The sequence below is a fragment of the Pelodiscus sinensis genome, chromosome 1, assembly GCF_049634645.1.
Source record: "Pelodiscus sinensis isolate JC-2024 chromosome 1, ASM4963464v1, whole genome shotgun sequence".
Classification (NCBI taxonomy): Eukaryota; Metazoa; Chordata; order Testudines; family Trionychidae; genus Pelodiscus; species Pelodiscus sinensis.
The window spans coordinates 111,863,952-111,877,092 of NC_134711.1; the positions used below are offsets into that span (position 1 = coordinate 111,863,952).

At 41.3% G+C, this 13,141-nt stretch overlaps 1 protein-coding gene across 2 annotated transcripts in view; it reads right to left on the reverse strand.

Moving 5' to 3' along the window:
• The window catches only part of RERG (RAS like estrogen regulated growth inhibitor), a 121,998-nt gene that overhangs the window by 108,083 nt on the left and 774 nt on the right, over positions 1–13,141 (reverse strand). For both annotated transcript variants that reach the window (XM_006130256.4, XM_006130257.4), the window contains exon 2: positions 10,744–10,917. In XM_006130256.4, coding sequence (XP_006130318.1) covers positions 10,744–10,804 — 61 coding nt within the window. In that variant the 5' untranslated portion in view covers positions 10,805–10,917. The remainder of the gene's footprint in view (positions 1–10,743; positions 10,918–13,141) is intronic.

Below are 13,141 nucleotides of genomic sequence, written 5' to 3' on the forward strand. Positions count from 1 at the left end.
CAATATGAATAAGAACAACATCTGCAGTTACATTTGCTACAAGTTACAAGAGCTGTCAATCCTTGCGGCTTAGGGATTATGTTAAATGTCTTTTGGAATGAAGAAGAGCTTTTCTTCAGCACCCACAATGGCATGGGGATAGATTGTGGTGTGCCTGATGCACAGAACTGGTGTAGGGCAGGCTTTTATTCCCAGCTTTGGTAAGAGTTTCCTAGAGCAGAACCTCATTTGATGTATAGTTTCACTGACATAACTTTCTTCCCCCACTCCCCTTCTACCTTCTCTCCCCACCTCTTGTGAACTGCAAAAGTCCCAGCAGATATAGATCAAGCTTTTCTTAATTTAAAATCAAATTGCAAGAGATTAGTTTGTCTGGAAATGGATCTGTTAGATGTGGATTCATGGGACAAATGCATCCTGATGCTCACTAGTGCAAAATTGTTTAATATAGAAATTGAGCCAGGCGTCTGACCAATGTCAACATGCAGTAACCATTAATGTATAATCAGGGGTTAATCAATAGTTTCTGGAGGCAGATTAGTTATTACAGAACTCTACTAATACAGAATTTTCTTTGGCACTGCATCGTGGTGCCCCATTTTTGTGGGAGTGTTATGGGTTGGTTGGTTGTTTTTTTTGTAATCTATCCAGGAGTGAAATACTATACACATTGTGCTGGAATGTCTCCCAAATGTTTTTCTGTCAATAGGCTGCAGTATTCTTCCAGGGTGCATCTGCACAGCACCATAACTCAAGATAAGATACGCAATGTCAGCCATGCAAATTGCGTATCTTATTTCGATGCTATTTCAAAATAGCTTATTTTGTCATTTGGCGCTGTCTACACAGCACCAAATTTTGAAATAAAGCACTATTCTGAAACATCCCTTACTCCTTGTACAATGAGGTTTCCAGGGACGTTGGAATAGTGAGCCCAAAATAACTGGCTTGCTGTGAAGACACAGGATAGCTATTTCAGGACACACCGGTATCCCAAAATAGCATTGCAGTGTAGACGTACCCCCTGTGAACAAATAAATAGCCCATGCTTTGGTTTTTTGCTTTTCACTTTTTCCCACCTATTACAGCACTGATTAGATATTTTGAAATTCACTTGGAAAGCTCCTAAACCAGCCTCTAGTGTAGAACTGCTGTTTGGGTTCACTATCCCACTGAACCCTGAACAATTGGCTTCCGGCATTATCAGGATTTTGCCAGGAGAAATAAGCATGGAACTTGGTATGAGGAACCGCCTGAACAAAGTCTTGACAGTCCCATTGACTCTCAGTATGGCCTTGAACAAGTGGAGCACCCTCTCCCATTGCTTCAGTTTCCACCTCTGCCAAGTGAGGATAATCCCACTATTTGATCTACCTCACAGGAATGTCTTAGTGGTGGATTAATTTTCCCACTGCACTTTGGAAATGTAACCCCTGTGTAAACACTAAATATGCTGACGGTTTTCTAGTGTAGCAAATCCTGTGCTCTCCAAACCAGTTGCTTCCTTCCAACTTTAAAGACTTTTGTGAACTGTTATATAAACATTTCCAGCAATTGAATGCACCTCTGACACAAGCTGTTGTGGCTACATATCCACCACTTCCTTTCTGCAAACCCCTGCATGGAAGCAAGTTTCTGACCGACATGCATTAAGGACTTCATGGTCTCTTGAAACCAATGTAGTGTTTTCATCATGCGCTCTCATTCTGCTGCACTCCAACTACCTCTAACATCTCTGGAAATCCTAGCTACCACTCAGGACAATTTGTATGGCTTTTTTTCTATTTTTGTCTTTAGAACTCTGCCTATGTTTAATGCATCTCTTGCATCCTTTTCCTAGACTTCATACCTCTCTCACCATTATCTTTGGGATACAGACTATACAATGGTAATGATCACAAATTGTTTAATTTATGGAGTTATCACCCCACTATGCAGCATTTCACAACATTTACATGGTAAATCCATTAGAAACAATAAGCAAAGCTGCCAGACTCCAAGCAAAGGGACAGCTATATATATTGGGGAACAAAATCATCAACCCTTTCAAAATACATACATGTGTCCACGTGTGTTTGCACATGCAGAATTATGAAAAGGAGAATGATCTCTCCTTTTTCCATTTCGTTCCTCTCTATTACAGGAAAAGGAGTGACTCGCTTAAAGCAATGTGTGGTAAAATCTAGGGCAAATGGAAAAGGAATTCTAGATCAAACGACAGAGCAATTCAGAAGTGACCTGAACTGTATAAACTACACACTGGTGTGAAAGTAACTAGCACTGAAGGCTTGATCCAAAGAGCATTGAAGTCAATGGGAGTCTTTCTCCTGGACTCTGAATTAAGCCCTAATGAGGACAGAAGGGGAAGATGAAGCAGGAAAAAGCAGCTACCAGGAGGGAAGGAGGCGTGGTGGGAGTGGAAATATAAGGAACGACAAGGCTGTTTCTTTCTAATTATAACCCCCACCTTAGTATCCAAAGCATGTACTTGACTGACTTGATTTTCAATAGTGCCGGATGCCCATCGCTTGGAATTCAGCAGCTCTGAAAATCAAGTGATACATTTCATCATCTGATGCTCACTTACATTCTAATCAGGTTCCTACACTGGCCTCATCACCACAGCCGTGGAATGCCTTCCAGGAGCGCAACAATGTTGCGCAAGGATGCTGACTTAATGACACAACTTACAGCTGAGCCTTTATGTTCACTCCACAGCTGATGGTGCATGGGCAAAAAACACTGCACAGAGTACACAGATGTGTTGCTGCCTTCTTTAATCCCAATGAGCAGGTATCTGACTCCAGGCAACCCATGGGTCTGATTTTTTAGAGGTTCTGAGCACTCACTAATCCAAATCTGGATCATAATTGCTAGGCCAGCATGAATGTTTTTATGATAGGCTGCTATGTGCCATTCACATCACCAGCTGCCAGCTTAATCTGAGTGGGGAGACTAACAAGGCAGCTGTGAATGAAGGAAGAGGATGAACAGATAGAGGGCTGGGGAACCTTTTAGAGCTAGTGGATGAAGGTAGAAGACCAGAAATGGGAGCTAGCCTGTTGAGTGGGGGCAGTGGGGAAATGGATGGGGGAGGAAAACTGGTCACTGAGATACAGATTTCAAGGGGCACAGGGAAGGAAGGGGAAAGCAGGAACTGCAAGTACTTAAGGTGAGATTAGAGAATGAGCTCTCTGCAGGAATCCGAAATCCTAGAGCCAGTATTTGTAATTACCAAAAAACATACCAGGGTTACACCTATAGGGGGCATCACTGCATTGGATGATACATCCCGACAGTTACCATGCAGTTAGTGGTGAAATACAGCACACTATTCTATGGTAACTTGGCAAGTGAGTCTTCTGACCACCACATCAGTAGGCTTTGCTGATATTTTACTATATATTTTAGAAATGTGCATTCGCTTGTCTGTCCATGAGTCTGTTTGTTCAAGAGCTCTTCCTAAATAGTAAGAGCTATTACCACCACATTCGGTATGCGGCTTCAGCTTATCATAACTTAAAGCACGCCCAGGGTTTGGTTGTGCCAGGATAATGGGAGGTGCATGGAATTTGATTGTTTCTCATAAAATGGAAAGGGAGGGTCTGGCAGGTGGGACAGTTATACTATAGAATGACCACAGCAGGGCGAGGGGTAACCAGGGGCCAAAGTCAGGGACCAGGACAGCTATAATACCATTGGGGCAGCAGGGTGTAGGGATGGAGAAGGGGACAGTGATCTACTATATTTTTTCGAAGAGTTTATCTATTTATGTGTCTGTCCCCCAGCCAGGAGCCATGCACCCTTTCCCCAGCTTTGCCCATTGTAGCTGCAGATGCTTTTCACCTAGCTCCGAGCTGCTGATGTGAGAGAGGACTGGGGTGGTCTGCATACTGAACCCCTGCTCCCCAGCCCCACCCCAGGGCAATGATTTAAATGAAGAAAAACAAAAATTAATTGGTTGTAAAGACCCGAGCGACACAAAGCAAATCTTCTAGTTTTGCAATAATCCCCAGGGGTGAAAAACAATCAAGGTCCCCATCCCATCATACTAATCACTGCCATTTGTTTGTGTATGTTAAGAGAGCGGTGCAGCATTGGGGGAAAGGATGCCAGAGCCCAGCGGTCAAGCCACAGTTTATATTTAGCACAACCTAAACAGAAACCAAAAACAGCAGAACAAGAGGTAATTCTGACAGCTGCCACCAGCTGCTCTCGGGAGATTCAGGTAGAGTAGATGCTAGTTACAGTAAATGAGATGAAGCTGAAAGCAGGGATCAGACTCTATGCACACCTTTGGTTGTAGGCTAGCAAATAATGCTTTAGTTACTCTTTGATTTGTGTTAGCCAGGAGGAGGATGTAACACCAAGCATACGATGAAGAAAACTAGCTTTGTCTTACTCCACAGTCTGATCTGGCTGCTCATGGGCAGGTATGCAGAGGATAGGGAGCAGGGGATGAAGAGTAGCCAAAATCCCTATGCGGGCTTTTCATGAGTAAAACTGACCTACTTCAAGGACTGGATTGGTGCATAGGCCCTGAGTTGGCCCTTTGCAAAGGGATCAGTTTCGCCCCAGGTGAAGAGTGCCGGTGCAGGGGGGCCATAGCACTGTTTCGAGCATCGCCTACATCAAACAGAAACGTGCTTGAGTAGCCTGGAGACGTGACCAGAGTGCTGGTCCCATCCCCTTCTTGCACTGGCTACCATTCTATGCCTAAAAATATATAGAAGCTGTAGTGCTTTCTTCCGCACTTAAATCTGTGTACATTCTGAAAAGCACATCCTCTCACTCAGGGCATAAAACCAGAAGACACAAGAGGCAGGAGATTAATATGGGAAAATAATAAACATTTCACCAATACCATATCAGGAAAAAACAATACAGTGCATGTTGCAGCTGATCCTCTAAGAAACACTAGCTAAGAATGTCTCTAGATAAGTAATGAAAACAATTGACCCACTGTACCATCAGGAAACTCCCACCCTATTTCTGGACTTTTGAAGCAAGTTGTTAAGGTAACTTGCCCTGGCCGTGTCAACTAGTGTAAAAGCTGACTTTACAGCACTTGCGTGTTGGGGATTTCTTTTCCCACAGCTGATAGCTAGATGAGTAATTGCTGTTGAAGAAGAATTCGACATTTCCTAGTAAATACACTGAACTAAAACGATACAAGGAAAGGGGTGGGAATTTGCTTTGTGAGGCTGTAAATCACTTTCAAAGAGACATCTTTGGCAACTGTATATTACAGCCTTGGGAAAAAGAAGGTGGAGCTAAAGTTTACTCCCTCCCCACTCATTTTAGAACTCAATTCAAAACTTGCCTTCTCTATGGACTTGTCTCAGTCTGCCTCCATAGACTTTGTCTCTCTCTTCACCCTTCCCTGGTGTTGCAGCTGTGTCTCACATCAACTTCCCCTCTCTCTCCTGAATTCATTACAATCCTGCCACAATGGGTGTGAGGGCTCCTTCCATGTGCAGCAGCCTCCTCTGACTTCCCTATCTCTTTGTGTCCTTCAAGCACTGTTGATTACCAGTTGATAGAATCACAGAAGTCATGGATAGCCATGACTATTCATGGATTGTCTATGGATTGTCTAAGAGAGTTCCCTGTTGTGCATTTTAAATCTCATCTGAACATATATTTTTATCACTTGCCTCAAGTGCTTGGTTTCCCACCCTTGCTATTATTGCATCTGTCGGTTCTAAACATCCCATCTGGTCCAAACATTTTTGATCAGATAGTCCAACAAAACTTCACCCAGTTACTATAGGACTGGGTTCAGTAACTTGTTTCCATCCAGTCTTGAAGATTGGACTTTGCAGCATAAGTCAGAACTGGCAGAAATGTTTTAAAATTTGTAACTTCAAAAATATAAATGGGAGAATTTGGAAAGTTTGCCGCAGCAGGTGAAAAACAGACATTGTTTCATACAGACTTGGATGAAAAGTGCTGTGCAAAAAGCAATTGTACTGCTCTGTGTTGTCTGTAGTTAATTACACTCTGAGCACAAAAAGGGAATTGAGATAAGCCTTTTCTGTTCTTAGAGTGTGATCATTCTACCAGATGGTGTGTTTAAATGCTTGCAAAATTTCATGACCTTCTCCCACACGAATAAACAAATTTAGTGGATTCCCTTCCTGCCCCCTTGTTTTTGACTGATTCTAGTGATGAGATTATTTTTGTTCACTTGGGGTTTTGGCATATGGAAAAGTATCTCCCTTTTGATCAAACATAAAACATGCACTAATCACACAGCCAAAAGTGATCTCCTTATTCCTCCCACCCACCACATCTCACAGGAAAAAAAAGCCCAGATTCATACATTTCACCCCCGCAAACAGTTTTGCTTCAGTAATGATGGTTGTGGTAGTGGGGTCTGTGTGTTTAAGACCTGAGGTTTCCAGACAGTTTGGATGGGGTGCTGTGAAGCTTCTGTAATATACAAACAGTTGAAAATGGACACAAAATACAACAGAAGCAAGCACCTATAAGAACAAAGTGATCCCTGAACAAGGGCCATATATATTGTCTTGGGTCTGCATGCTGCAGTCAGTGGGATCAATGTAGCATAAGGCCCAATGCACTTAGTTCTGACACAGCATAAGCAGATGCTGGATAGGGTCCAAACTTACGCATGTGCTTAACTTTATGCTCTTTCAGTCACAGTGTGCAAAGCCCTTGATGAATCAGGAATTTGCCTGGGGTTTGCCATTGCTGTTCACTTAAATAGCCACAACAAAATACCACAACCTTGGTATAAGCCAGTGTTTCTCAAACTGTGCTCCGCGGCGCCTCAGGGCTCCGCAAGACATCTCCAGGGGCTCCACGAGGTTGACAAACTGGAAACATCAATAGGTACAACACACACAATCAGTGGACCGCTGGAGTTCCACATAAGTACAACACATACAATCAGTGGACTGCTGGGGCTCCGCATACATTTTTACACATGTAAAGGGCTCCAGAGCCCCAAAAGTTTGAGAACCGCTCGTCTAAGCTTTTCTCCCGAGCATGGTTATGCCTAGCTTTTTCTTTGCAGGGTGTGTTTCTTTTCTTCTGTGTGTGCCTGGTCCTGCCGAGAGGGCAGGGGACTGGACTTGATGACCTTTCGAGGTCTCTTCCAGCTCTATGATTCTATGTACTTAGCTACCTTTCTTTCAAGCAGGTTCTTCCCTCCTGACTTGAAACCGATGGGAACCACTTATCAGCAGAAACAACTCTTCATCCTAGGGATTGCAAGTGCTCTATTTCCCCATGCAAAACCCTGCAACCCACCACAATGTGATGGGGCCATTTAGAAGAAAAGCTAAGGAGACTTTTGGGAGCTAGATTGCTAGCTAGCACATACTTTAGTTGGACACTAATCATTCCAAGGTCAGAATAAAAATAAGTGTCCTAAGCACAAGTACTATATTTTGAACATTATATTTAAAGCTTAGTATATTAGGAGCTAGAAAATGCTTCTCAACCATTTAAATGCTTCCATCCATCTCCCCCCTTCCCCATGATCATGCTCATCCCCTTTTATACAGATCATTCCTCTCCATCCTTTCTTTTCCTCCTTCCACCCATCCATGTATTGCAGACCTTTTTGCAACCACTGGGTATCAGACTTTTGTGTCCTTTAAAACATGCTCCGAACTGACCAAAGGAGCTAGCAAACAGGAGCAGCTAACAGGGGAGTTTTGTGAGGGAATTCTCCAGGTGAAGGAGTAGCATTACAAGACCCTTGGGGTAAGTGTGTTGTCTGCAATGTATGCATTTGTGATGTTCTTGCCACTTGACTGAAATATATCATACAGTCTGTTTGTTTGGGGAACCGTGTGCTGACCATATGTATGCTGAATATAGCTGAGCTTCTTAATGAGGCTTTGATCCCCAAGCCCTTTAGCATGCATTACTCAGGAAGACCAGGACTTTAAAAAGCCCTCTCCTCAGCACCAGGAGTGGCTATCAGGAGATTTCTGAGGGACTTTAGACAGGGACTGTGAGGAGCAGGGCTAGATCCAGTTAACATTCTTTAAACTTAAAGTCAACATCCCCCTTAAGAAAAACAAAACAACAAAAGAGCAAGCTTCAGGAGCAAAAAAGAGAATGCAGGCAAAAGCCCAGCAACAGAGAAGGGCTAACCAGTTTATTGCACCCAATGTAGCATGTCTGATTGTCTGCCCATACTGCCAGTAGCATCAGTGGTAATGCTGCCATTGGCTTCACTGTGGCATGATGGAATTTTACAATTCCCCAAGTGCCCTGTCCCAACAGACTATTCCTTCTGCAAAAAATTCTTTATGGCTACCATACCTTCAGTCATTCCCAACCCCTGATCAAGAATTGGAAGGGGAATCATTCCAGGACATTACAGTGTGCTTCTGTAACTTCACAGATGTTCTTCTTTGAGGTAGAGAGAAGCCAATGAAGGCTTAAACCATACTGGAACTTAATGTCTGGCTCTGTCTTGTTAAACGAGGATAAGCCCGAAAAAGAGAGAAAGCCAGTGACATTATTTTGGAATGTTTCCCTGGCAATCATAATGATCTTATTTATTGCCACATATATGTCTGTCTTCATATGCATCTAGTCCACTCCTGTGTCTTCAGTCATGTTCTAGCTTTTAGAACTTGGCTTACCTTCCAGCTGCCTGTCTTAGTGAAGTCTGGTACTGTAAAGTCAGAGGAACCAGCATCTCCCATGCCACATATTAACTGGACACAAAGCTTGATGGAAAATTATATGGACACACTGAAGAATCTACATCTCTCAAACAAAAAAAGCCACTTGCAGGCTGCATCTATTACATCCTAACACTGGGCATCTCTCCCCAATACAGGTTGCTCACTGGGCGCTATTTTGTGTCTCATCCTGCTCATAGCTGATCCATGTATTGCTCCCATCAGTGAAGCTATCCTGAAATTAGCACAGTGGGGAATAATTTGCCAGAAAACCTTAGTGTAGTGAAGGTCACAAAGAGAAAACCAAAGGTGAAAACTGTGCTACCCACATGCTGCATGTTGTTATGAAGGATACTGCCGATTACTTTTGATTGAACATTTAAATGTTTACAAAAGTTTTTTTTTTAAAGGCCTAAAAGGGATGAAAAATTGTGTGTGGAGAGAGGAATTAATTTTGCTGAAAAAACTTTGAGAGAGGAGACACTGAGGAGGGAGATTCCCCTGCATTATTCTGAATCCCACCAAAGCCATGTGTAGGCAACCCTAACCATAAATAGTCTGACTACAAACAAAAAGGGAAACAAATTAGCCTTATTTCACTGTCCAAACAGACTAGCAAAACTTGCATTGGATAAATGACAGAAAGAAGAGGCAGATTTATTACAGCACTTTACAGTATGAGGCACTGAACCACAGATAAGACCATTTACATCTTTATATTGTTTTTATCTTAAATAGCACCCTTTCAAATATGTTATGTAAGTACTTGTAATTCAGTTAGTGTTGCCTTTGTGATTTGATCGCTGAAATGTTCTCACTCCATGTATACTCTTCCCTTGTAGGAAGTGAGCTATTTCACTGATATTTTCCTGGTACAGTATCTTCTGAATACATACACTTGAGTCCAAATGAACTAAATAGTAATTATGTTTATGGGCCTGATCGTCAGATGTTGTAACCTGAAACAGACTTCCATGGCACTGCACTAATTTTCCAGAGCCAAGCATCTACCCCTAGGTGCTTAAAAGCACACACTGTAACCAGTGTTCCCTGTAAGCTGTGCCTGAAATGAATAGATCAGTAGGGAAGGGAGCTATCTAAATATTTGTTTTTTACTGAGCTTGTCTCATCTTGCCAGATATTGTTTCATTGGGCACACCAATGAAGTTAGCAGGTGAATTTCACAAGCACTTCTCTAAAGGGCTCAGTCATTCCCTAGACACTGAAGTTGATAGGAGGTCTATGACTCCTTTGAGCCTTACCTGTCTAACTGCTCATTCACTTTTCAAGTGGAAGCCAGGAGAAGGGCTATTCTAAGAGAAACAGACACCAGCTGTTTCCTCTCCAACCTGCAGGCGGCCAAAATAGCCATGTTGTGAATAAAGTCAGTTGTTGCTTTATCTGCCTCAGAACAGGGCAAAGCTGGGTCATCCAAAAAGTCACCCTGACCCAATTTGGTCCCTTCTACATCTCTTTGGAATCCTGTGAAAGCTACTGTGATATTGCACAACTGGTTGTTAACTCCACATTGCTTCCAAGATCTGATCCTGTAAGTTGCTGAGCACCAGAACTCCCCACTGGAATCAATAGGAACCGCTCAGGACAAGTGCATTACTCTACCTGGGTTCTGATCTCCTTTTGTATGGAGACTTAAAAAATCATAATAAAAAATCCATTAACCGAGTGAGCTATATAGGGACAAATTAAACAATGATAGTCCATCTCTATCCCTATAGAAATCAATGGAAGTCTTGGCATTGACCTCAAACACTAGGCCTGATGCTACTTCCATTGTTAAAGGATTACTTTTAGTTTTGCAGAGTCTAGAGCATGAAAAATAGTGTGGAAAGCTAAATTAAAAACCAAGGTCCTGATGCTGGTCTCTCTGACACCAGCTTTATGCCCATCTCACTTTATTGGCTTCTTTGATGCTCTTCTCTGTTATACATAAAATCAGAGTAAGGCCCAGATGTTTTTTGTGCACACAGAAGGCTTGTATTGAGAACACTGGATGGAATGAAGAAAAAAGCCACTTAATCAAAGGCAGAAGAAAAACAGACAACAAATATACCTGACTTCCCTACGCCAGCTCGACCAAAGATCGCCAGCTTCACTTCCGCACTTTTAGCCATGGTAGGAAAACGGAATGACGGAGGATTCACTGGATTGCCCAAACTTGAGCAGACAGATGGTTCCCAGGTCCTGTCTTCAGCTTCACCACGTCATTGTGAGTTCTGTACAGAACCTGGAAGTGTTGTAAAACATTCAGTGAGTGGGCAGAAATCAGACTCTTCCTAAAGGCTTCTTTATTTAAAGCATACACTCATGCCCTTGAATACTGAAAGTAACCCTATTGACACCTTTGATGTTTGTCACCAACCACGTAGAATATATATCACATTAGTCTCCTAGCTCAGCTGTTGAAACATACCCCGTGAAACTCTATTGAACAAAAGTTCTTATTCAGTAATCTTCAGTGCTCAGGTTGTAATGCCTTATAACATTCCCTCTTACTTTTTTAAAGCCAGCTGGGATAGCTTATATGAAGTTACTTATTTTGGTCAAGCTAGCTTATATGAAGTTACTTCTTTTGGTCAAGCTAACGTTAATGGCTTTGATTTTACAGAATCTATTTAAAAGCCATAAGTATTCATTAATCTGTTGGCAGATAGTTGAACTCCCTTTTCCCTTCCCAAACTCTCAATTACTTCAAAGCCCCAAATACTCAGCAGCAGTTACATAAGTCTTCACCCATTTTAAATATTTGTATCTTGCCCATTCCACTAAGCAAAGTCTTTACATAAAGTCCCCTGATGTTCTCTGTGTACGCTGACTCAGCTCTGACAAAAAGGTTCAGGAAAGTCTAGAAAGGGATACTGAAGTTTCTCTAGATATTTTTGAGGACCACACAAGAATGTTTCTACTATCTCTACTGTCCTTCTGTATGATCTTGAGTGTATATCATGTCACCTGTCTGTGTCTCAATTTCCTCACCAAGGATAACTTGATTTACCCTCCTCTGCAAAGTGCTTTGAGATCCATAGATGAGGAACTATAGATGATTAGTATTGTACCAATCCTACCATTTAGTGTGGGTGATTCATTCCATTCATATATACCACAGTATAGTTTTGATTCTGTATACAGCATGTTTTAAAAAAAAAAACAGTCTTTCTTTGTTAGACAAATACCAGTCTTTGCCTTATATTATTTGCAATATAAGGATTGCCAATATTCTAATATTTCCATAGAAGGATATAAGTTTATTTTAATAATAAATATTGGATATATTAATTGTTACATTAACATTACCCATATTAATGCGATCACATATGTCAAGAAACTTCTTCAAATAAAATAATCGTTTATTAAATTTTCTCCACTATGCAATAAGTTACACAAATCTTGTCAAATGTGCTTTATTTAGAGAAGGATTTGAATATATTTTTTAAATTTCATACATCTTGTTTGTTTTGCAGCGGAGTAAACAGTAAATCATATTCATCTTGTATAAGCATTTAGAAAGGCAAAATGTTTTATGAATTGTTTCATCTACCAGCAGAGAGACAGGAATTTCTCTCCAAAGAATACATACATTTTCCTTCCAATTTCTAACCTAATAAAGTCATGCTTTGTCAACAGTGAGTCATGTAAAATCATTTGTAGTAAGACTTGTTTTTCTTCCTCTAGTTCTGCTCATGGAAGAAAGGCATAAATGTGATGCTGCCAATACATTCCTTTCACTTTCAGCTTTAGATAGGAAATAAAAAATGCTACAGGATGCCAGCAGAAGAGAACACTTACATCAATCTGTACTATGTAATCCCTAGTTTTAATGGCTTGGTTTGGGGTTTCTAAGACAACCCTAAGAACCTTCTTACACCTTGGGCAGATTTCTCATGCCATGTGAACTGAAGTAGCTTTGGAGTTCTAGAAAGAGCTATGTCAGTTTACACTGAGAATCTGACTCTTGCATTTTAAAAGAGATGGACTCTTATTTTTGAATGACTAAATGCACACTGTAAATGAGAGGGTTTTAAGTGTTCCTGTTCTATATTTACATGCTACCTGCCTCTAATGCACTAGGGCTAGATTCCAATCTGGTCTGCAGCTGCAGTAACTCCATCAGTTTGATTTGTTCCTGATTTACACTACAACACCTGAGTTCAAAATCTGAACCCCGTATTTCTGTATGTGAGCAAAAGAGAGAACACAAGACAATGTGCTGCTTTACAACACACTGAGTAAAGATTAACATACTACTGTGTACTTTGGCTCCCAAAGCAATTCAGTGTTTATTTTCATACTCAAATGTCATTGAAAACCTATGAATGCTGGGTCGTCACCATACACTCCTTTAAAAAAAAAAAAAACTATGATCAACAATTCCTTTCTCAATCAGGCCCATGCATTACAAAAATAAATAAATAAAACATTGATTTAAGAGTCAACCACAAAAAACATTGATT